Source organism: Corvus moneduloides, chromosome 19, assembly GCF_009650955.1.
Source record: "Corvus moneduloides isolate bCorMon1 chromosome 19, bCorMon1.pri, whole genome shotgun sequence".
NCBI classification, from domain to species: domain Eukaryota; kingdom Metazoa; phylum Chordata; class Aves; order Passeriformes; family Corvidae; genus Corvus; species Corvus moneduloides.
Genome location: NC_045494.1, coordinates 3,038,074 through 3,061,210, shown reverse-complemented (window position 1 = coordinate 3,061,210; position 23,137 = coordinate 3,038,074). Strand labels below are relative to the sequence as shown.

The 23,137-nt window shown below is 40.1% G+C and overlaps 1 protein-coding gene across 7 annotated transcripts in view; it reads left to right on the top strand.

The window, feature by feature from the left end:
- The window catches only part of CEP112 (centrosomal protein 112), a 157,814-nt gene that overhangs the window by 83,083 nt on the left and 51,594 nt on the right, over nucleotides 1-23,137 (top strand). For 6 of the 7 annotated variants that reach the window (XM_032129016.1, XM_032129013.1, XM_032129015.1 and 3 more), the window contains one exon: nucleotides 14,385-14,615. In XM_032129016.1, coding sequence (XP_031984907.1) covers nucleotides 14,385-14,615 — 231 coding nt within the window. Of the gene's footprint in view, nucleotides 1-1,333; nucleotides 4,657-14,384; nucleotides 14,616-23,137 lie in introns of those variants that run through there. The other variant, XM_032129017.1, reaches the window with a different exon arrangement.

Sequence of the window (23,137 nt, the reverse complement as noted above, 5' to 3'; positions counted from 1 at the left end):
AGACATGCTGGTTGTTTGGCCTACTCAAGTTTAATAATAACTAACTGGAAGCCTTCTGAAGCTGTGAATTGCACGGATTTCCTCGTGGGAAAGCAAATTTGAAGAATAATTTGTTATTGTACCTTTTATTTGTTGGATGCTGTTGTTGGGGAGTGCAGGGGAGTGGCGGGAACAAGACCCAAGCTGTCAATGTACCATTGGTAATATTAGAGAGAAAATACTAATTTTTTATGGCTAAAGTCAGTTTGGGATGCGTGAGGGAGTGTGTTTGTGTATATCTATGTGTATGAGTGTGTGTATATGTATTATTGCCCTCTAATGGATAGAGTCTGAATGGCTCAGCTTTGTCTGTTTCTATGGGGCTTGCAGCAAAACAATATTTTCAGGATGTCTGATATTTCCCATTTTAGAAGAATTTTATAATGTTTATTCAGAATTCTGATGCATCTTTTGTGAGTAATATTCCTTTAGTTTGTATAAATAATTTGGAATTCTGTAGAAGGTCCACAGCTTAGAGAAGTGCCTTTTCTTTGTTCTCTAAAGGTTTATTTCAGCTCAGATGTAACTGCTTGAAATGCAACATTTTATTCTGATATTTTTACCACAGTGCCAAAATAATAACTGCATTTTGAACAGATTTCGGTACAGTGATGACATCAAGGGCCTTTTGGATGTGTAGATTTTGCTCCTTTGCTTTATTCCATCCAGAGCGTGCCCCTGTCTCAACACCCCTGCTGAGCACCCCGGGTATCCAGGATCTGCCCAACTCCTGAGCTCCTCTCTGGTTGATGGGTGTTCCCAGTGGCTGCTCCACCCCATCCTGCTGAGCAGCTTCCTGGCTACTCCCATGTGTCATTTGTTTCCTAGGAAAAGTGGCAAAAGTGTGCAATGTAACATTAATTCAGACTGAGTTTTCAAATCTACGTGAGATTTGTGATAAAGTCAAGTGGTCTAATGATGTGTGGTAGGTTAGGGTTTGTTTTGCTTTTTAAATGAAACTGTCTTTGAAGGTAACTTTGGAATGACTCCAGAAGGAAGGCTGCAGGTGGTTGGGAATGGGATTACAGTTGTTTGTACTGAGAGTAGCACAATTCTCTGTGTTCTTTATAGTGGAATCCTAAAACAGCCATGTTTTTTCCTAGCAGGGCTCTGTTTTCATTCCATAAATACATGTGGGAGAATTCCATTTCAGAATTACGTTTTTCTCTCTGCAGCCATGTTCTTTTCCTTTTCAAACTTTGAAGTGCTTGCTTTTGCAGTGGGATAACTGTGCAGTGTTTGGGACACACAGCAGAACACCCCTGGCTCACGCTTCCTTCATCTCCCGCTGCAGATCCATGGAGCAGTGAGTGTCCAGAGTCACCTCTCTGCCCTCCAGGAGGTTCCTGATGGCGGTGTTGCGGAGAGATTCCTGATGGATATGGATTGCAACAAGCCAAATATTCCTACTTCTGAAATCATGTCAGTGTTCAAGGCAGAACAGCAACTCATTTCACAAAGCTCTGCTACAGTACCTCGAATCTCTGCACGCTTTTAGCTGAGTCCATCACATTTCTATTTATGATCCAATTACAAGCTGAATGTAGGCTGGAAGAGTAGAAGGAGCAGCACATTAATCAAATTCCCTTGTAATGACTGTGTTCTCATGTGGGTGATGCTCTGAGGTGTGATACAAGGCAGGGCACACAGTGCTGGCTTTTCCTGTCCTTGCCCAGGGCTGGGCTGTCCCTGGGCTGTACCTGCTCAGCTTGGCAAGCATCCATGAAAGGCTGTTGTAGTGATGGGAGAGCTTATTCCTGGCAGCAAAAGAAATTGTCCCTGTGTTTCAGGCTACTACATTTTCCATTCATGGGGAAAATAGAAATAATTTGCATATGTTAAGAGAGAGATGAAGGATGTTGCAGGAGCATCTTCTCAGCCCAAGATGGGGACTTTATCTGCATTTCTAAATATTGATGTTTTTCTTCTGAACATGATGTTTCCTAGCAATATGCTTTTTGCCTTGGAAAAGTTATTTTCCACTTACAGTACATTGGCAGCCATTGTTTGTATTGTTCAGGATCAACCCTGGGATTTTTCTAAATGTTATTTTGATTTGATGACTGTTCATCAGTGAATTATGAAAGCTCTGATTGTTTAGGGCACAAGAAGGGCACAATGCATTACTGGGTCACATGCTCACTTAATGCATACACATTGTGGTGGCAGTAGTAATAGCTCCATTAAAGAACAAAAGGTAGCAACACATAGAAGCTCTGGATCTGGCCAATCCCCTCAAATTACCATAAATATTTGAGCAATCTGAATAGTTTTGGACTCTGTAGTAAAGCTTTCCTGTTTTTATCTGGCACTGAAGGAATGTGGAATAAAGTATTCATTTAACAAAGTACAAAAATGTGTGCTATGCAGTTATAATCATGTGTCATTAATCAGAAAATACTGCAGAAACTCTGACAAATTAAAAACACAAGGATGTGTCTGCAAGGGCTTTTTCAGTCATTAAAAAGCTGCTTCACCTCTCAGGCAAACTATTTAATGGCAACTCCTTGCTCAGTGTACTGACATCTTCAAAGGCTCTGACATCTGTCGGCCTTTGAACTACCATTAAAAAATATTATCCCATTTCCATTCTTTTATGCCCATTTTTTTAATTATAGTCCTTCTTTCAAGTTAGGAACATGGTTGGTTTAAATGATGCTGTCCTTTCGTTTTCAGCCACCCAGCTGCGGTTTGAATAAATTGATGTAGAATCAAAGGCGGGACTTTAAAGGGAAAAGGTTTGATGGACTTGGACTCCGAACCAGATGAGGTTTTATGATGAAAAGGGTTTAATCCCAGCACAGGCATCGCTTCTATCAGTTGAGCAGTACAAAGCGATTCATATATATAGGTTCACGAGAAATGATCTTTTTTTTTTTTTTTTTTTTTTTTTAAACAGCACAGATCTCTTCAGGACTTGCAAATGTGGCATTAGCTAATATTCAGAGAGCTGATTTCCTTTCATCCACCAGAAGCTTATGATTATAGTACAGTTCTCGAATTGGAAATGAGAGCTGCAACACAGATTTAAAGCTCTGCTGTCTGATTTGTATTCAATATACATGTCACTGCGGGACAAGCCCGTCTAGGCCGAGCTGGTTCAATGAAGGGAAAAACCGTTTCAGCATCAGAAATCTGGGGGGGCGGGGGGGGGGGGGAAGGTACCAATTAATTCTTACCTGCTCTACCTGAGTATTGTGTGGGATACTTGGTGGATTACTCTCATTGCCGAAGCTGTGCAAACAAACCCTTGTGGTAACATTTCTTTGGCATCAGAAGCTGCGAGGGAATACGCAGGATTAATCAGTAATGGCTCCTAAAGCAGCCATTTATATGGAAGGCAATGTTTGTTTTTCTGTGCCTGAGTTTCAAGGAGGTTTAGCAGAGACAGCCCTGGTATTCCTTTATAGCCATAGCCTTCATTAATGTGTTAATTAGGCCTGTGTGTGGGGAAAACTGAAATCTCTGTCTCACAAGTGCATCAGAAGCCATTTGTCAAAACTACCACCTCAAGGTATCTAAGAAACAATCTCTCTACTAGTTCCCTGATCTTTGTGTTAGTAAAAATGTGCTACAAAGTCATGATTTCTTATTTTCACAGAGTAAGATTGTGTCCTTCAAAACAGTGATGCTTTCCAGAGAAGGAGAGCAACAGATTTCAAAAGTCTGCAAATTGTGTCCCCTTAGAAGGCTGTGCCTCACTGTTGAACGGAAAGGAGACAGCTCCATTTGGTGCTCTGCCTCAGTCAACAGTTTCTCCTTCAAGCACTTCCCACAGCTGTTGTTCCCTGCCAAAATACTCCGTTTTGGAGTAGTACATTTTTCCTGATTTCTTAATGCAATTTTGAGGTTGTGTTTTGGGTTTGGTTTTTTGAGAGAAGAGAGCAGTAAATACAAACATGGACCTGTATAAATGGATTATAAATGGGTTCGTTTATTTTACTCCTATTTCATAGAGTCTGCATGTTTAGTATGTATTTAGATTTTTATATTTAAACTGTGTATTAATATTTATTTGGAGTACAGTAGATCCAAAACAGTTGCATAAATAAATCTGAAGAAATTCCTGCGCCAGGATGCAGTGGGCTATTTGTCATTCAGAAAACGAAGTAGCATCAACTGAATTCAAGGACAAACCGAGGATGAAAAGGACAGAGATCAACAGAAAGGTGCCAGAGGAAGACACTGAAACCCTCTCGATTTCAAGGGAAGGAATGTTATGCACAGTTTCCATTTATTTTGGAAAGATCATCCTGTGATTGATCTCATCTTTCTGAACTGGTAGCTGTGGAGCAGGAGGCTTCCAAAAGGTCTCTGAACTCCGGAGAGCCACTGTCGAGATGATGGGAAGAGTGCAACCAGCACTCAAGGGTGAAGGTGCAGAGAGGGAGACTTGAACCAGCATCAGCTGGGGGTATGTGGCAATAGGTACCATCACCTGATGCCCTCAATTCCAGCCTGGCACCTGAGTTGGTTAAAGACCACCTTCTCCAGGATTTTCCTCCTCAGGTGGAGATGACACATTTCTCTGTTTGATATCAGGCTTGACACTACACATAGTCTACTAGAATGTGCTTCTTCCAATAAAAAATTGAATTGAAAAGGATAAAGCTGAAAGTTGGACCTGTGTGTGTAGTTCTTCCTCTTATTTGTTGTGAGCAGCTAATGTGAGAATGAGGATTTACCACAACTGATTAACAGAAATACTGCAGCCGTTGTTGCTGCCGTGCAGAAATGAGGGATCTGTGCAGTTAGAAGCTGATTATTTCTTTCAAGTCTAAACCTGTGAATGACACAACTTTTATTTCTGGAGCTGCTGGATTTCAGGATTTCTGCCCACACATGTTGACAGTCATGAACCTGAGAACAAGGACTTCATGTTTGGTTAAAGACTGTCGCCTTCACTGTAAAAGTGCGACATCAGAAATGAGAGAGGTTCCTGCTGCTTGGCAGAGGAGAATAGGGCAGGTGGTGCATTGAAGTCTTCTGTTGCTGGCCCAGAGAATGACAGAGTTGGGTTCCTTATTTGGCTTCCTGTGATTATGCTGTGGTTTTGAAAAATTTATCTTTTTCATCTCAGTAACAGTCAGGGCAGAGCTTGGACAGAGCTATGAACTGGGAGTGTTCCTCAGGTACCTGTTGAGTTGGTCATGGCAGAGGCCTGAACAGGGGTTGCTGTCCAAAGTGGGCTTGGCTACAAGTATGAACTTCAGAAATCAAAGATGGGAGATATTTTATGCATGAACAGCTGATTACTGAGGCTTTGTATCTGCAGCTTGTTTTTGGTTTGTCCTGTCTGGTTTTGTGTTCGATACCATTTCCATTAAAGTCATCATAAAACCCTCATGGGTTGCGTGGGGTAAAACTTGGGAATATTCAAAAAATGTGTGTTTTGAGCAACAAATGCATCCAAAATTAAAGTGTGTGATGCTTTTCTAGGTGTTGTTTGGAGGCATGGGGTTGTTTTGGCTTTTTTACTTACAGTGAAATCTTTTCTCTAGCTGACAGGCAAAGACATTTGCATAGACAATGCAGCATGTTCCTCTTCTGGGGACAAATTGGGAATTATAATACGTTTAATTTTGCTGCCTCATAGAGATGAATGTCTGTAGTAATCCTTAAATCTGCAATACATCGTGTCTGCATTTAAATCAGAATTACACATTGTTCAGGAAATGTTAATGCTTTTAGATTTAATGTGTGGAAAATTTAAATGCAAATGTTTTTTAAAAGCTTTGACTTAGGGGATGCTGGACACAAAATGCTCTGAGATTGACAGGTGGTTCTTCCCAGTCCACTGCAGAGATCTTTAGGCTCCATTTCTGGATTCCATTGCAGGAAATTCCTATTCTTCCTTAAATATCAGTAGCTTTTCCTCACTTTCAGAACAAGCTTTACTCCAATGTTATTTCAGAACTGAACTTATCTTTAGCATTCATCTGAGAGGAATATTTTCCTTTCACATCCTGAAATGCAGAAATTAAAGCTTTAGAGTTCTTTATAAAGGAAAACAGGGAAGGTGTTTGGTGTAAATTTCATCAATTATCATTTAGGGATGGATTGTTATGGTTTGTATGATGCAGAAAACCTGCTATTATATGTCGATTTTCATTTACTTTTTAGCCACTCTTCATTTTATTTCTATTTTGCTTTCACAAGTTATTTTAGGGGATCACTGCATTAAACAGGTATTTATGGCTGATTTATTTTCTTCTCACCATCAAATTTAAGTTCCGTTAATGCACTTATGTAGATTATGATGTGCCCATTTGAGAGTCTCCATTAAAATTCTGTGTAGAAAGACAGAAGGTAATGAGTCCTCTCCTGGCAGGTCCCTTAGCAGTTTTATTAGAATAATTTTGTTTGTACAAAGAAGAATACAAAGGTAAACATTCCTTTCATCAGATAAAAGGAGAGGAGAAAGACGGCGGAATTTTTAATTTTTGTCTCAGTAATCTGTTTCAATGCAAATACAATAAATCAGGGAAGAAGAATCTGCTCTGGATCAGTGTCCCAGGCAAGAGGGCCAAGTCTCTTACAGGTCTTAGAACAGTTAAATGGAAAATGTATTTACATTTATCACAATTTCAACTCGGTGAGTAATCCTTTGGCTCATCAATTCTCTGCATTGTTTTGTTACATGTGTAAGCTCGAGGTTCTTCCCTTTGACTAAAACTCATTTTGTTAGGAAGGCAGTGACAATAACCAACCTAGATGAAGTTCTACTTTCTAGCTGCTGTTAACTAAATTGGAATCAAATGTACTTATGTAAATTAAGAAATCAAAATAAGCTCTGTTAATTTTAAGCTCTTTGTGGAGCTGTTCAAATGAATGTCTGATTTTCTTTCTTTCTTCTCCCCTCTCCTTTTTTTTTAAGCCCAGTTTGTAGCTTAAGTGCCATTTACATTAACTGGGATTTAGGCAGATGACTGGCTTCTGTAAAAGTCCAGATCTATTTCAGTGCACTTCTTTTGGGAAAAAAAAATCATCAAAATTTGTGTTTTCCTTAATGCCGTGTCACAACAGATCTCAGAAATGTGCTAAGATGTAGAAACCAGAGTCAAGCCAATATTTTCAGTGTAACTTTTCCTACTGGTGTTTTAATACCTGTGTGTTTCTTGTTTCTTTTTAGTTTTCAGAAATAGGTGGCAAAGTTAGTGAACAGTCTGGGGGTCAAATCACCTGTTAATTGTTGCTTAAGCATATTTATTTGCAGGAATGACACAGGTAGACTCATTTTTCGTTAATTTTATTGGAAATGGAGCTGAGCAGAAGGTAACTGTTGTTCTTCATGAGTCAACACTTCCACTGTGTTTCAGGAAGTGCTTAACAGGATTAGACAAGACAGAGAAAATACATTGCTAAAAAGTAAAATCTAGTCTTGAAGGGTGCTGGACCTTCCTTGGGATGGTGTTCAGTGCAGGATTTGTGGTGAGGGGGGTGTTTGGATACCAGAGGTGAGTGGTGTTTACCCTCCAGCATCACTGTACAAGTAGGGTGGTATTAAACCAGTCCCCACCCCAAACTGAGACGCTGGTAGCTGCAGGATAAGCAGAGTTAGTAGGAATAAACTTCTATCAGATTTGTAAATGTTAGAGGCATTTTTCAGAGCATGCACAGTGCTGAAATAGCCCAAGTAAAGAATCTTACCAAGGAGGTTTGACCTTTAAAAGCAGCTTAATGCCATTAAAATTAATAAAATAAATATGTAAGTTAGCAGCTCAACACCTCCATTTACAAATCCCAGTGGGTATTTTCAAGAAAGATGTCAGAGGTACATTTGCAAAGGTGAGAGAAGTTGAGGTTGTGTGGAGATGGAGTGAATAGACCTTTGCATAAATCCTGGAATATGGGGATTGAGCTCTGACCCTGCTGAACTGCACGTATTTCACCCTTAGTTGCACCTGCACTGCTGGTACTGAAGTTTTTTTGACACTGGACATTCATCTGTGTGAGCCTCAAGATCTGCCCCTCCCTGTGTGATGTGAGTGTTAGTGAGGTTAGTGCAGGTTAGTGAGTGCAGCTTTGGTTTGTGTAAGTTTCCCTCCAAGACCTAAACTTGATCATATCCAGCCTGATTTATAAACGGAGAACATTTCACTTATGAATGTATTAATAACTTCACCCCAATCACTGCAATGTAGTCACATATAGGATATATAAAAAAAAAGATAGATAAATAGGATGAAGATGGCTCCTTTTTAAGAAGCTCTGCAATAGCACCAACATTCTGGACGGATTTCTTTTCCCCTCAAGAACGAGAACACTTCAGTATGCACAAAATACTATATAAGCATACAATAAAATGCATCTCTGAGAGTTGAAGCTGATATTTTAGTGTTTCCAGGAAGTCCTAGATCACTGACCAGGACTATTTATAATGGTGGGGGTGCTAATTTCCATGATTTTCCCTGGAAGGGCTTGCACACCTCCATGCTCTTGCAATGATCAGTGCTCTTAGGAACTGAGCCCAACCTACTATAGTCGTTGAACTGTTGTTCATTTTCACTTCATTTCACACTATTTCCTTTATCTGCTCCTTTAAATACCACATTTATGGGCCTGTGTGTTCTTACCCAAAAGGCATTTAAACTTGACAGTGTAATAGACTGTGCTGCGAAAACTAAATAGCTGTTTATTACTTATCCCTGCTAATTTGTGCTCTGCCACATCATTACCCATGTGATAATGTGCCACTGGTTTTCTTTGCAAATGAAATCGCATCTTTTGAATGATTCATAATATTGACAAATTGCTGATTTTACCAGTCATGAGAGAAAAAGGATAATAAGTTCTTTACATATTTTAATTGAAATTGCCATGGTATAGAATATATTTTTTAATATAGTTGTTTAAATGGACATGATTGTGTTCATTACAAAGGAGCCACAAATAGCTGCCAGGTGGCTGGACTGGCCAGTTGGAATTCCTTTGGCATGGAGAAAAGTGGGTATACTGGGACCAGTGAGTCAAATTCAGTAGGATGACTTGTGGACGAAAAGATCAGAGAGCCATTAGGACTGTGCCTGGGCCTTGGCTGGCAGGGTCCAGAGGGTAAAATTCATGAGCATAGTTCCTGAAAACCAGAGTAAGATCAGCTAACGGGAGGATTGTTGTCCCTTGCAGAACTGCAGTAGAAAAACTCATTAATATGAATCAATTTTGTTCTAAACACAAATCAACATTACATACATTTGAAGTTCTTACAGCTACACTTTTTTCCTAAGCTTAGAGCTGCAAATATTTGTTTATTTTTCAGACTTCTTTTATGTTAAATGCATTGGTTGTTTTTGTGATTGTAGAGAAACTTGTATGACCTGTTTCCCAGCATTTGATAAAGCTTTGTTTGCTCACAAGAAAGCTGAAGCCGTTCAGATTCCCACTTCCAGCAGATAATCCCCTCTAAGGTGTTTTGCAGTAAATGTGCCACTGGTTGCTGCGTGTCTGGGACAGGACACTTCATCCCTCTCTTCTGGGACACTGCACTGATCATGGGTAAAAAGGGAGTCATAGTCGCCACTGAATCACTGGGTGTTCCTCCTTCGTTCCTTATTTTCCTTTCACTTCTTCATCATCAAAGTGAGATTTGTTTTTACTACAGACTGCCTTTCCCTTGACTGGACTGATCTCCTTTCAAAAATAATCCAGTGCCCAATAACAAATGTTATGGATACCTCATCCGTCGCTGTCACACTACGGCAGCGTGACAAGGCACAGAGAGACAAATGTCCCTTTCAGAAGGGCCCAGCTGATGTTTCACAGCACACATTGCTCATTTTAGTGTTCTTCCAGAGGAGGAAATGCTGAGAAGGTCTTGGCACACAGAGGCAGAAGCTGCTTATCTGTGGGTCAAATAGGGCTGTAACTTACAGGCTGATACTTGAGGTTATTATCCTAGAGGAGATCTTTGGGATCATCCAGCCTAGTCCATGCTACTGCTCAGAGGTTCTGGGGGAAGTTGTTGTAGGTTTTTTTTAAATGTTACATGCCAGCAAAATTAAGCACAGCAAAGTGAGCCCTGTGCAGTCATCTCTGACTGGAGCCAAGTTAGCCCAGCGCAGAAAACTTCTGAAACTCAGTCTGAAGAGTTGTCAAGAGCCCCTTGAGAAGTGCAGGGGTGTTTAACAGTGATGCTCTGTTCCAGCAGCCTGAGTGCTCCCAGCAAGACAGAGCAATGAGGTTACTTCAGCTTCATCTTCTGGGAGATCTTAGTCACTTACTGTAAATCTGCTGAAGCAACACCTCAGTGATTCTAGATCTGCGCCTTGGGGAATAAATTAGGAGTGCATTTCATCTTAACTCTCCACTGCCTTGTTTTTGTGACTTTAAAATGCCCTGGACACTGGAGCTGAGCGTGGTGATGGGTGCATGTGGTTTGCTGTGTAATGCACTGAGACAGTGAGCTCCGTGTGTTCCATCCCCATGAGTGTGAAGATGCCGTCATGCTCCAGCCTCTTCCTCAGAAATTGATCCAAGGAAATGCTTCATGGGGGTGAAGTAGGAGCTCCTGAAAAATAAAGGGAATTTGTGTTATCATTGTTTTTAATTAGAACATAGTCATTCGGTCCATTTCTCATCTCTGTTTGCCTGTAAGTGGAGCAGAGTTTCAGACATCAGCAACAGATTTTAATTTAAACTTTTTGCCAACTTTATATTTTCTTATGCAATTTACTTTTTAAAATTAAGAGCACATGTTTTCCTTCCAAATAACACGCAGTACATTTATTGGCATTTTAAATAGGCCAAAGTGAGTGACCAACCTTCTTTTTCTTTCAAGTCTATTTTTTCCCTGCAGGCAAATTGCTGTGGGCTTATGACCCACCCTTTTTATGACACTATTTCAGCACAGATATTCTTAGTTAGAGTTCTAAGTTATTTCTTTGAAACAGGAATAGAAATCACCACCTTGGCCAGCAGTTCCTTCATCTAAAGGACGTACAAGTATGTCATATAAACTCATATGAAATCTCTACTCTGTCACACACTTTATGTGTTTGTATTTTTGTTTTATTCGGGATACTGTGTAAGCTGGTGTTGTCTTGCTATTTGTTGTCCTGTATGTGGATTAATGGTCATTTTACAAAATGCTTCCTTGTTTGGGGCATGTTCCTGTGGCATGGCCATCCTGGGAATTGCTACAAACTTCTGCATCCTTTCTAAAATAGATACAGATCTCTCTTATTTCATGTGCTCATACCCGTACAACCGAAATAGAGACTACAACACTTTGATCCAGAAAAGGCAGCAAGTGGCAGTAACATTTTGGCCCTATTATGTACTGTCAGCCTTTATTTCTTATGTTTAATCCCTGTTTAGCACAATAATAATTTGCTTAGATGGGGTGTTTAAGGTGTGTTTTTCTCACAGCAGCTCTTGTACTCAGGCAGTTGTTTGGAGCATATAAACAATTTGGTTCCCAAACAGAGATTTGGGCAGCCAGAGGAGAATTTGAGAAACCAATACTGAGAAAGTGTTACAAAGAAACTATCCTGCCCTCGAATCTCGAGCCTGAGAAGTGAGATTTTGTAACTGCAGCTTTTATTTTCCCACAGAATCGTTAAGAAAAAGACAGTTGCTCATAAGTTTTATATTTCACAGATTTTTCGCAACTGAGAGTTAAGTCATCTTGGGGCTTTCTTTTTCCCAATTTGCCTACATTTAAGTCTAATAATAGTTTATTAAACCTGGCATGTGGAATAGCAGAGTCTTAGTGCTGGAAAGTTTGGGATTCATTTCCGCAGCAGTTGGGAGATATCTGTGTCACACAAAGTTGTCTCAGGCACTGAGTTGTTCGGGCGTAAGCTGCTTCTGCCACTGACTTTGTTTATGGGAAAAACTAATCTGGCTGTGAGAACTGGACTTATTTGAAAGTAATTGACAAGAACTGTGTCTGGGATGCCCAATATAAGCTTTTTCCAGTCACTTTGGAGAGATTAGATGTCTTTTAACATCATCTTACTCGCAGTGAAGTTGCTCCAAAGGGACTCCTTTAATCATATTAGTTTCGCTGCCGTCTTCAGAGTCTTTCTTCTTCCCTAGTAGAACCAAATCTGCTTTTGCCATCTATTAGGTCCAACATTAATGCTCCTTTGCATATTAATTACTGCTACTTTACCTATAACATTCAGCTCACTATCGGCTGTCCCCAGTTTTGGCTCTGAAGGCCGGGAGCTGTTACTTCCTCCTTACAAAAAACGTGGGATTGTGTTTCATTTTCTGATGGCTTTGTATAAGAACCATTGAATAAAGAATGAAGTAAAGCTTAAAAGGTGTAACAGTTGAGTCAGGAATTCACCCAGTCTTTATTTTGGCTTGTAATGTCATTTATGAATGAATTTTCCTTGTATTTTAAAAAGTTAGCCTTGATTTCTTATCCTAAATATTTTAACGAACTTTTTAGGGAGCTTCTGAGCAGTGTAATTCCGTAGTTTCACTTATGTGTGTGTGTTGGGGGTGTAATTAAAGGAAGTTTTTTATTTTAAAATAGAAAGGAGAAAAAAAAAAGAAGGAAAGTGGGGGAATGAACTTTCAAGAAGAACTCTCACAGATTAAAATATAATTGTGACTATTCCAGGCAGGACTTGCACTGGGGCAGCTGTTAAAAACCCCAAATTGTCCGTGTGTCAGTTTGGAACTCAGACCATATCATCCATCAGCAATTGCAGCTCTTATCTTCATTGAGTTAGTGCTGATTTGGGTAAGGAAAAGGCAGGCTGTCATGTTCTTGTGATCTGGAGATGAAATCATTTTCCGAAAGAATTATAAAAGTACATTGCGGATTATAATTATATACTGAGACGTACTTTACATTTTCAGTCTGTATACAGATTTAATAAGAAATTAAACATGTGTAGGGGAAAAGCTCAGGAAAGGAAGGAAAGGATCTATTGCAGATTACAGTATATGGAACATATGTTTGAGATAATGCTGATAGGGCTGAAATATGTGGCCTGTGTTAGAGTTCTGTACACAAATGACGTGCTCATTCCTTCTCCACCATACACACAACCTTACCTTTGACATAGCAGGGACTAATGCCAGTGAGTAATTAAGAAAGCATGGAAGCAAAATGAGTTTCTGAGATGGTTAGTATTATTTAGTACATGTTACAGCTGTGATAGCTGAAGGACAAACTGAAGGTTTGAAGGGAGAAGACGTCTTTTATTACACCATATAGTTCAAATCGCTTCAAAAATAGGCAAACTTTCAAGCCTTGATTTTTTTCCTCTCTCAGATCACAGTATTTATAGAAATCTGTCTTGGGAGATTAATGTACAAGGCAATAGATCTGATAGTCATTCATGTCCCAACTTTGGTCAGAAACAAATGTTTCCTTTTCAAACTTTTGTAGTAATGTGGTTCTCAGAGGCTGCAAATAGATGGTGTAGCTGAGTACAGACAGTGTATTAAAAGTGTCTGAAGAAGAAAAATAGTAGCTGGAGAGAAGGAGCAATTCAGAGCTCTAGAATCAGTAACTGGAATTCCAGGACAATGGGAACTTTAAATATACACTGCTTTTCCTCAAATTTTCTTGTGAAACCTTTAGTAAGTTGAGCTGAGCCACCTGTACTTGTTTGATTCTGCTCTCAGTATTGTCACATCCTCTGTGAAAGAATTCCAGGGAGCTGCAAAGTTTCTTGTGAAACAGGGAGGACAAAGGGGGAAATCCTGTGTGAGTTTTCTAGTCAAAGTACTCATTTTCAGAATTACATTTATAAATGAAAACATCCATGTGCTTTCAGTGTCATGCTTCACACTTAGCTGTAAGGACAGTGCTTTATGTCCCAGGTGTGGTGCTCCTGTACTTCAGTGAAGAACCCACAGAAGAAATGGAGTTAGAAAAGTAGCTAGTGAGAGTTACATGCAAGTGTAATCTGAAGTAATAGGTGTGTATCTACTCCTGTTGTAAAGTAGCAGAGTGAATTCTGTAGGATTAGGAGTAACACAGCTTTATCCTTGTCACTTTGATCCCTCCCCCTTGGTGTCCCCCTATCAGGGACTGGCAGCAATTGATAAATGATTGGTGACACTCTGATAGCTCACTGGAAGGCAGCAGGTCATTTCTGAAGGATAAAAAAAAAGGCATGGATAGGGTATGTAGTGATTATATGCCACAAACTCAATTTCTCCTCCAAAAATGTCCATCTTAGCAGTGCTTTGGGCGGGAGGAGCTGTATTTATCCGTGTGCATGAAAAGAAAGGGAAGAGTAAGAAGAAAGGCGAGGAAAAGGCACAGAGCATCCTCTGAGTCTGCTCCTACCCCAGCTAACAGCCTGTCAGAGAAAACCAAGTGGGTTTTGTGTTGTGGGTTTGGGTTTTGTCACTTTGTTTGCTCTTTCTCTCAGGTGATCTCTGGTTTGGAGGGCCAAATCCACAAGCTGAGGGAAGAGCTGATTGAGGCAAATGCTCTGCGGAACCAGCAGCTGCTGGACCTGAGCCTCCAGCGGGACGAGGAGAAGCTGAAGGCAGCTCGAGACATGGAGGCAAAACTGAGCAGTGTGAAGATGGAGATGGAAAAAGTGATAGCAGACCTGAAAAAGAAGCACGCAGCAGAGACAGAGGCGGCCTTGGACAAGGTAAGGGATTCACAAAGAGCAGCTCCCTGGGGCAAAAGCACAGCGATCACCCCAAAGGTCAGCTGAGCAACGTTTTCCTAAGGAAAAATGTTTAGGGGTCACTTGAGTTGAAAAAACAGATGCAGACCATGAGATGGCAGAGTCACAGCATGAGTGTGGGACGTTCTGTGCTTCTGTGATGGAAGCCTTTGCTCTGGACATGCTGGGGCTGGGCAGCACCTCCAGCGGGGGTGGAAGGTGCCATGGGGTGCTCAGGAGCCAACAGGACTTTAAAACCACAGGTGATTTCACAGGTAAAGCCAGCCAGGAGCAGGCTAATCTTTCTTTGCTGGAACAGAGACAGTAGAAAGGGCGGTTCTGCCTAGCCAAGCTTTTTCTACCTTAAAAAAGAGGATGAGCTCTGAAGGAGGAAAAAACTCAGGCTCAGAGTACAAGGAAATTGTGTCTGGTTGCCACAATGGCTGGTCTAATTTTACCTGTGTACATCAAGTGAGAAAGGACTCTGGGTAAGATTTGAAAATAGAAATTAGTGTTTCAGATTGATCAAGGCTTCCCTCCCGTTCTGTTCTGTGGGGTCACTGCCCACATCCCTGCTTGCTGAGCATCCGTTGGACCCATGTCTTGAATTCAAGTATTCCCCCCATTAGGGAGCTAAAACATGCAAGTTTTATTTCAAAAGCTAAACTAAAAAACCCGACTTAATATTTATGGTAGACTGTGTATGTGTAAGCAGATAGTTGTTGAAGTGTCTTTTATACGTTGCATTAAGGTACTAAATCACACATTTTCGTGCAAGGGGGTGTGCAGTGGCACAAATTAACAATCTGCATGGAGTGTTTGAGCAGCCTTTGTGCAAGTGACATTTCATTTACCTGCGTCAGGTTCTTGGTCTGTAATTTTAAAGAGCATTCGGAGGATTATGTTGGAAATCAGCCAGCCTGAAGCCATTAAAATGGCTGTGATCAACAATTCAGAATCTTTTCTGAATGTAAGGAAAGCTCTGCTTGGCATAATTATTTAAAGCCAAGGTCACAGAAAGTATTTAAACCTTTGAAATTCATCATTAAAGGATTAATTTTAACTCAGGAAGACATTGTCATTTTTGCTTAAAAATGGAATTTGAATCTCAATTCTTTTCTTTCTTTGATCTTTTTTTACATGTGTAGTATAGCAAAAGAAAAGTTAACTTCTTTACATCCTCAAATTAAAGTTACAAATAATCCTTCATAGGGCAATACCTTTAATAGTCTTGAATTGTCATTTCTGTCAGAAATACTGGTTTTCTTTAATTTGTTGGATTTTTTTTCTATTTTTCAAAAAATTTGCTAATTTTAAGCTATATTAACTGCTATTGTATGTTTTTTCTTTAACCTACTTCCCTATTTTACCCTAATCTGAAGAGCACATGTTGAGTAAAAGATAGGAGGGGAAAAGAAAAAAGTATCTCTGTTGAAAAGTCTTTTCACAGACATGTGAAAATACCTGGCATTACCTTCAAATCTCCATTTCCCCATTCTGTTTCATTTCTGTCTTGCAATTGTAGAACTGTGGCGATTGGCCACAAAATCCAAAACTCAAAGTAGCTTAGAGGGCAAACTCCATTTAACGCTCAAAAGTAGCAGTTTCAGCTAATTTAGTTCAAATCTTGATCCTATTACAGTCCACAGAACTTTGATGAAGATGATTTTATCCAAGAGGGGGAAAAAAACATCTTAATTACAGCATGAGCCTTGAAACTTGTTTTTGAAAATATTTTCTACCAGGTTACCTTGAAATTTAGGACAATATGGGAGAAAAATTTGTTCTCTAAAGTTACTTTTTTTGGTGCCAATTTGTGAAGACTGCTTTAAAATCCAATGGGAAGCTGAATTTCGCAGTTTAGGTGTGGAACATCTGACTGTCCAGATTTTCTGAAAGTCAGTCCATTCTCAAGTGAGGGATCTCATTCCTCTGTGATCTGCTCTGTGAATAACGTTGATTTCTGTGTGGATTGCTTTGTGTCATTGTGGACTGTTGTTAACGTGAACATGAGGAAATACAAAAGAAATGATTCATACTTCAGTGACAAGAAAAACAAAAGTACAAATGGGTAGAAGAAGATCCAGGATTCCTCTGGCATTGCCCTCCCCATAGTCCTGCTGCCGTGGGGATGGGAAGGAGGAGAGTGAGAGGCAGAGACAGGGGAAGGAAGAGTCTTCGTTACAGGCACACCGATCATTTAAATATTTGTTGGTATTTGTGGACAGCTTTTCAATATTTAGGGACACATGATTTATTCAGGTCTGTAACTTTCTGTTGCTTGAAAATCTCAGCTTTAGAGCTGGGACATTCTTTATTGTCATGTTAGTTCCTGAGCGTTCCCTTTGCACTCCAGGGTTCGTCAGGATCGGTGTCTTTTGGAGATTCCTGGGACATTTTTAGGATTGTGCCTGTTTTTTCCTGCTTTGCTCCTGTAAGATATTGATGCATTTTCAGCATTTTCTGTACATATCTAGGTGAGCTGACCAAAGTTTTAGGATCATTTTTCCTGCAGTGTTTTGTCCTATTAGGAGGAAATCCTTCCCTGGGAGGGTGGGGAGACCCTGGCACAGGGTGCCCAGAGAAGCTGTGGCTGCCCCTGGATCCCTGGCAGTGTCCAAGGCTGGGTTGGATGGGGCTGGGAGCAGCCTGGGACAGTGGAAGGTGTCCCTGCCCATGGCAGGGGGTGGGACTGGATGAGCTTTAGGCATCTTCCAACCCGGACCATTCCATGTTTGATATTCAGGAACACACAGACCTGGAGCTGGGCTCTACTGATGCCTGATTTGGGCAGGGCCAGGTGTGTTCCAGGTTGCATCAGCAGCACTTGGGGCATGAACACTCGTCAGCCAGGTGCAGTGGACTTGGAGCATTTCCAGGTTTGCCAGGCATGACTGAGAGCAGGAGACAAAGTCTGAGTGTGTGCAGATGTCGGGCTTGGCCGCCGCCGCTGTTTGTAATGTTCTGTGGGATTTTCTTGGCAGAGGAAATGAGCATTCAGCATGGCCTGAGCAGAGCAGTGGACAGGCTAACAATGCTCAAAGGAAGCAACCTTGGAACACTGAAAATATCTCATAAAAAAGCTCCCTTTGAGCAGCACACATGAGTAAATTGGAGTGGGAGAAGATGATGGTGGGGGTTTTTTTTCCTCTCTAAATAATTTTCAACATTTAGCATTTTATTGACTTTTTTTCTATATTTAAATAGATATTTTGACTCATTCTGTTGAAGGTTTATGCAGGTTCCAGGAACATCTAATTCTCTTTCAGTGCTGCTTTTCTTGTGGAGAAGTAATTCACATTTTTGTGTATTGACTGTACTGAACACACATGACATTTGATTACAGGACAGAGCTGTAGTCAAAAAAACCCCAAAAACAAGTTAAACACTTTAGTTTTGGGACTGCAATTGTTTTGATGGAAGTAAGCTGTGAAGTGGTTCCCTCTGGAGAGATGGGACTCCAAGGTGGCACAAAACCTGGCCAGAGCCATGCAGATCCTGCTTGTGGGCTTTAATGATGTTGATGTTAGGTGTACGCTGAGATTTCTGTGATTTTAAATCAAATCTGATGTTCACAGTTTTTACCTGTAGCAATCACTCCACCTGTATCTGGTGCGAAGTCCACGTAAAACTAAGATGCTTGGGGACCTTAAAGTTAAGGTCACTCTATAAGTGACCACTTCCCTAATTAGGAATAATTATTCTATACAACAGTTTTGTTGCAAGTTAATGTTTTTGTAATTGGGCCCTTTTCAAAACTTTTCAGACAGTGTCCTCTAGTTGGATACTTATTTTCTGAGCAACTTGCATATAATTTGCAAATAAGGTACTGATAATGTGCCCTAGAGAACATTTCAGCCCCTCCTTCAGCATCAGGCTCTGTGATGCTGGATTAATTCCTCACTCAACCCAGTTGGATGTAACTCTATGGGCATATATTCATGCTGCATGTGCAGGAATATCTGTGATTCACAGTATCTCTTCTGGCACTGTTGCAGATGATGTCACACTGTTCAGCACTGGCAAAGAAATAGAAGATGAAGGGAAAGAATATGACATCTTCTGAGATGAAAGATACTCCAAGAGATACTTGGTTAAAAGTATTGAGGTTCCCCTAAGCAGTTACTTCTGCTCCTAAAGTACGAGCATTCTGTGCCTTCCATGAGTTCACATTTCTCAGTCCTGTCTCTCCAGCTCTGGTTCCTCTCTGCCAACTCCACATTTCATTAACACCAGACATGGTTCCATCTTTGTCCCTAAGACATTCTGAGAACTGGATGCGATGGAACCTTTGATCTGACACCTTTCACTTCATTAACTTGAAGACTGAAGCCACACTTGCAGATAACTTTGTTTGTGGGAGCACTCAGAGGAGCTGTTTTCACACTCACTGCCGTGATTCCCTGGTTATTTACATGGGGGCAGATAGGTCAACCATAAAATGTGGACGTATATTCTTCCCGAGTGTAATGATCTCATTAAATTGTGTCTAATTGTAATGCAGACCTATGTTTGTGTCCTTGCTGAATGCAGTCAGGATCTCTACCAGTTGTAGATGTGCCATTTTTTTAAACTTGTTTTGAGTCTATTACATCAATTATTTAGCTTAGGCCCCAGCTATGAATAATTTAAGGAGCCTCCAATTCTTACCAAGAAGAGTTGGATGTTTCCCAAGACTCTTAATTTTTTTTCGTTATAATCCAAGAACTATTGTCTATGATATTATCTCTCTGTTCCAGAGTAGTAATATTTTTATTGTTTTTGTTTTGTAGAGCCTGTGTACATTAAATTACATTTGGTTCTTGAACGTTTCTGACACAGCGATAGTGATTCACCAACTAATGTTAATAAAAATGAGCGTAGTACTTTGGCTTTGTTGGAGAAAATCTAGCAAAACCAGAAATGTGATGCCAAAAGATCACATAAAAGCAAAACATGATGCCAAAAGATCAAGAAGAAATGTATTTCACAAAAATATTTTTAATGTATGTTAGCACAACAACCACAGATTATTTAATCTGCCTTCATAGTACCTTTCAACAAATCTTTTAAAAACCAGTTTCCTCTCTAGTGTCTCCCTTTTTGCACTGCTCCTTCTGATTCCTCCAAAGAAAAAGCAGGATGATGGTGGACCAGGAACATGGTCACAGGAATTGCATCATCCCTCAGGGGAGCCATTTGGAAGAGTCTTCAATCAACACAGCCAAACATGAAGAAAAAAATGGTAGAATCATCTCAGGGCTATTTCACTCAAATAAGACTAAACAGAATTTATGGCCCTCTCCCTACTGGAGATGTTTCAGAGCAAGAGCTGCAGTTATTCACAGAGTTACTCTGCTCCTATCTCCTTTAAAAAAATAAGAATAAAAACTCAAAAAAACCCAAACCAGAAATCAACAGGTCAGATGTCTGCTCATCAACTCTATTTATAAAACTGGTTCTAGAGTTAGGAGCCAGGAGAAGTTGGTGTAACTGTCACTGTCACTGTGGGGAAAAAATTGTGCACCCATGAGCAACAGGCTCACTTTTAAATACCTTTCTTAATGTCTGAAGGGAGATCAAGCACCATTATTTGCAGTTACAAATAGCACCACAGGGTTAAAAATGAAAATAATTGAAGCAATGCTGTTAAGAAATGAGAACCAGACAAGAGATAAATGGTAAGTTATGACAAAATATGGAGTTAAAAAGATGGCTTTCAGCAGGGCAAAGGCTGATATGATTAAAATTCAGGCTCGGTCATACGGCCCATATTTCAGCGCACTTTACTCATGTCCTGTCATATCAATTATAGCTGGGTAGTTGTTGGAGAAGTTTGCCTGGGTTTTTAACCAACTGGTATTAATCTGAAGTATGTTGAAGAAGCATTCACAGGTGGGGTTTTTTTGTTGTCTCTGTCTCCTCTTTCTTTTTCAAGTGTTTGTCCAAACACCCCTCCTTGTTCTGCAGCACCTGGGCCCATGCTGCCTCTTCTCAATTCCATAACTGCCAGGTTTTATCCTTTGGAGTGTATTCATAAGATCAAGACTCACAAAGTCATGGGGATGGTGGATAAGGTGAATGCTGAGGTTTTGCCAGTGGCAGAACAACTGTTGTAGTTACTTTTTCAATCGTTTCCCGAGCCTTTCTTCACTCTCCAAACAACCTGTAACACACTGGCTTTATCTTGTAATACACAATTGCTTATTATTTCAGCTTTATTAAATATTTTTAAAAGCCCAATTGAATCATGACCTCACTCCCTCCCTCTTTTGCCAATACCTTGTGTCTTGGAAAAGGCTGATTGCTTGTAGGTACAGTTTTCTCTGATTTACGAATTTTACTTATCCTTACATTCCTGAGTACAAGATAATATTTGGAAAACATTGGCTGTTTTCCAGTATGGTGGTGACTGTAATGTGAGATTACTGGTGGAATTTTTTATTTTAACAGCTCTGCCAATTCATTCTTAGATTTGTTCAGAATTATTGAATGAGGTCTGGGTTCCTGGTCAGGTGTGACAGGAAGGATTCCCTGCTCCTGGGTCCCAGTCCCTGCAGCCATCCGTGCTGGTTTCACTGGGGCTTCTCCATGGCTTTGGTTGTGCAAACAGCAGTAACTGGTGTTTGTTCCTTGGAATTAGAAGTAGAAATTTCTCCTGTATCCACAAGCTCCACATTCTTACTTTGCTTTGGAGTTTCTGGGGTGATGCATCCTTTGCACAAAGACTCTCTCAAGTCCCCCAAACCCCAGAGTCAGCACAAGCCGCTGCAAAAGGTGCCCCATGGAATGTGTCCATGACATCCCTGCTTGGGTCAGCACTATAAAAAAACCAGATTTCCAAATAGCTTTATGTACAAAAAATGCTCAGTGATCAAGACCAAACTAATATAAAACATAATAATTGCGTATTTAAATTCTGGCACAATTTGAAGACACTCTTTACACTCATTTGCTCTTTCTTCATATCATTATAATAGAGAAGAGCTGCAGGTGGCTTTTTTCTTCTTTTTGGAGGAGAAGGAGTGTTTGGGAAGTAGGGAAGGGGTAAAACAACGTTATTAGTCCTTCAGAGTCATTAATGTGAAGAAAGAAAAGTGCTCCAAAATGACTTGCTTACAGCTGCAGAACATGTCACGGAGTAAAACCCACCTTCATTAAATGGGTGAGAAAGAATTCTAGTTGTTTTGAAGTTCTTATGATCAGTCTGCATGTGCTTCATTGTAACGTGATACTAAAAAGCCTCAATTATGATTTGTATATTTTGGTGCCAGAAGGGTTTTTTTCTTATGCTAAATTATTAAGTTCTGTCAGCTGCTGGGCTGTCATATAGAGATACAGTAAATCACATTATATTTTGTCATGGATTACACAGAGCAATAAATTTGGGAACAGAGATCAAAGTAGTTTCACAATCACATCTGAGTGTAGGAGGGGTGTTTAACTTGTAGAAAATCTGATTTAGGTGAAACTGTTGCAGTTCTTGTGTGAATTTGAAATGAATTTGAATGTTTGCTTGAAAATGAATAAGGTACAAATCCCCAAAAGAGTTCTCCTGTATTTAGTTCAGAGGAGTTAGTTCTGACCTACAGCTGCAGGACAGAGAACAGATAAATAATTAAACATTGGGAATGTTAGGAGTCTTGCAATGCCTTATTTATGTTTTTAATTGCTTTGATGATTGAGCAATATATTTCATTTTCTTTTTAACTGGGCCTTTGCTGGACTTGGGAAGTTTCTCCTCAGTGCGTTCTGGCTCTGGGAAGTTGTAACTCTTTTCGGGAAGCTTGTCGTATTTAAAACTACAAAATGTAATCCAGCATAATCTTGCTAAGGAGCACTGATGGCTTCAGATCACAGATTTTTTGGGGGATTTGGTCATGTTTTCAGTGTCTGTCTTTCCAACTGTAGAAGCTTAACTTTTGTTGGGCTCTTGTCTAATGATGTCGCTTCCTAATACTGAGTTAACTTCGTGATACTGAGTTAATTTAGTGGTACTGAGTTAATTCAGGGATACAGAGTTTGTCCTTTTGTTCCCAGTTTCTCTTCTATTTGATAGCAAAGATTCTATCTTAAAATGATACATACATAGAACGTCTTTCTGCTCATTGTCTTATTAATAAATGCTTGTTATTGCCACAAAATTCAACTTAAAACAGCAATGCAGAATCTAAAACCCAAAAATCTCATTCTTATCCCTTTATAATTATTTCAGGAACCTTAAAGTCTCTCCTTGGCAAAAATCAAGGCGTGTGAATTTAGCTGATAAATAATGATAAAGTGCCTGGGTCTCGGCAATCTCCAGTTTTGGAAAGAATTGTGTTATGTAAAGCTCAGATTAAATAGTCACAGGATCAGTGTCACATCTCGGGACTGTTGCCTTCTATTTGTGGAGGAAACTTTAGCTTTGACTTGCATCTTCAAAGGTGTTTCACAGCCTCGTGGTTTCGCTGGGTGTCAGCTGTGTGGGTACCAGAAACATCTGGGCCTGAGTGATTCAGGAAAATTCTTTACGTCAGAGTTGG